This window comes from Cucurbita maxima, unplaced genomic scaffold (assembly GCF_002738345.1).
Source record: "Cucurbita maxima cultivar Rimu unplaced genomic scaffold, Cmax_1.0 Cma_Scf00041, whole genome shotgun sequence".
Classification (NCBI taxonomy): domain Eukaryota; kingdom Viridiplantae; phylum Streptophyta; class Magnoliopsida; order Cucurbitales; family Cucurbitaceae; genus Cucurbita; species Cucurbita maxima.
In genome coordinates this window covers 1,472,972-1,475,424 of record NW_019272057.1, presented here as the reverse complement: position 1 = coordinate 1,475,424, position 2,453 = coordinate 1,472,972, and the positions used below count along the sequence as shown (strand labels likewise).

General features: G+C 36.2%; 1 protein-coding gene across 1 annotated transcript in view; it reads right to left on the bottom strand.

Annotated features, from left to right (window-relative positions):
- Window positions 1-806, bottom strand: part of LOC111469690 — a 1,451-nt gene extending 645 nt beyond the window's left edge. Inside the window, exon 1 of the mRNA XM_023115064.1 lies at window positions 111-806. Coding sequence (XP_022970832.1) covers window positions 111-614 — 504 coding nt within the window. The 5' untranslated portion in view covers window positions 615-806. The remainder of the gene's footprint in view (window positions 1-110) is intronic.
- Window positions 807-2,453: the final 1,647 nt, after the last annotated feature.

Below are 2,453 nucleotides of genomic sequence, written 5' to 3'. Positions count from 1 at the left end.
TTTTTTTTTTTTTTTTTTTTTTTTTTTTTTTTTTTTTTTTTTTTTTTTTTTTTTTTTTTTTTTTTTTTTTATTGAAGAAGAAGAAGAAGAAGAAGAAGAATTGTAAAAACCTTGATGGTTTTGTTGAAATTCCTCTGGTTTCTCTTCTTCAAATATCTCACAATCCTTTCTTTCCTCTCTTCCTCTGAGTACCGAATTGCCACCTTAATGTTACTCTCTTCCACGCCGCCCATTTCATAGCTACTGCTGCTATACACAGGCTTCAACTCAGGCACGTACCCGAAGAGGTCATCGCCGTATTCGCATGCCCCGGGCAACGCCGCCTGGCTGCCGATGAAGCTGTGAATGCCATACAATCCCATGTTAGACTCAGGCCAGGACGGGACAGTCATGTCAGAGACGGGACATGGCATTGTTAGAAGCGGCAAGAGGGCGTCGGACGGGGAGGGGATGAAGGGCTGTCCCCCGGCAGCCAAATCGACATGATGATTGGGTCTAATGCTACACATTCCAGAGTCTCCAGCAGGCATTAATAGGGTGCGGACATCAGAGAAAGTGTTGTTGGTGTTGGGAGGAAGAAGATGATCAGAGTAGAGATGAGGGAATGAAGCCATGGAAGGGATGTGAAAGGAAGGAAGGAAGAGAGGAAGAGAGGATTCTTTGGGGTCTCACAAAATATGCTCTTTTTTCTGTTAAGTGCAACGCTTTGGATTTGGCATCCAACTTTTATAGATAAACACAACATGAAGAAGCTTCAAAGTTGACTGATGCAACAACTTGCCTTGCATGGGGCAGGGCAGCTCGGTCACCTGACCGTATATTTCTCCATTTTACTGTGTTTTTCTCTCTTTTTTTCTTCTACTCGCATCTTTCATTCCTCTCTTCATTCATTACTCACTTCTAATTTTACAACAGAACTCCAATACATCATGCTAATTTCTCTTTCTCGGGACGAATCTTAGAGTCGTCTACTTCCTAAAATTTTCATTTGTTATTGGTTGTACTCGAATGATCCATTTTTCTATATATTATGTGAGTGAGACATAGTTAGGCAGGCATGGACAAGAACAGTGGTTTTATTTTCCCTTTCTAATCGGCCGTTTAAATGTGGTCTTCCACCAATTTCGAGGTGGGTCCTCGTGGGTCAAAGTAACTAGACGTGAGATTCAGACTTCTTTCTAATGCACGTTTGAATTTGAGTGTAACTATGAATTTAACTACTAGGAATAATTAAAGGAGTTTATGGGGAAGGTGAAGTTAAAAGGGAAAAGGAGGAAGAACCCTGAAAAGAGGGAGTAACGGCAGGCCTCGTGCGAATGGTATTCTTGTCGTACTGATTAAAGTGCTATCTATCTCAGACTAACTACTTCCAAAACAACTAAACCCTTTTTCTTTTCTTTTCTTTTTTCTTTTTAAATATGTATATAATACATAATATATATATATATATATATATATATATATATATATATATAGAGCGAGAGAGAGAGAGAGAGTTAGAGAGAGGGCAAGAAAGGAATCGAACACATGGGTTGGGTTTGGGTTAGCAAGATAATAGACCAGAGAGAGCACGAAGAAGAAGTGGAAAGTACAACAATATATACCCAAATCTGAAGGCTTCTTCTTAATTACAATTTCCATTCATGTCTCCTCCTTGTTTTCTTCAACATTTTGGCACAAACAAGATTCATTTATAACTCTCACTCTTTCCAATCAACAACAGAATTGGATTCATTTGGTATTATTATGTTCTTTCATTATCTAAAACCCCTTCCTCCCCCCCAACTTTGCATTTATTTACGTCCAATCACAACAGAATTGGGTTGAACGAGTGGCTTTTGGGTGTTAGTGTTGCTCCTACTGTAAACATCATCACTAAGTATTACCCATTTCCAAAACCTTAAAACAGGAAATGAGTATATAGTAGGATGATATAGATATTCGAATTGGGCTAATAAGGGCTAACCTGTTTACTTTTCCTTCTCTCCTTCTCAAACTTAAATTACTGCCTATATTTTCAATTGCATCCTCCCACTTTGTAAGTTTCTTTAAAACTACCCTCATAAGAAATGCCCCATTCACATTTAAAAACAAAAAACTATGGCTATACTCTGCACGATAACTTATAAAATCAACAATTCTTCAAAGTAAGAACATTATAAAAAAAAGATGAGTAACATTCAGAATATGTTTGAAAGACCTAAAACAGTAAAAAGTCATACATTGAATCTCTCACTCATTCTTCACAACCATACACGTTAATAATGTTCAAATGCATGAAAGGTATATTTAGTCTAATTTTTTCTCATTTGAACACTAACCTTTATGGTTGTGATTTTTTAAAATGGAATTACATCTCTCATTAAAGTAAGAAAGCTAGAGACTCAAAAAAAAAAAAAAAAAAAAAAAAAAAAAAAAAAAAAAAAAAAAAAAAAAAAAAAAAAAAAAAAAAA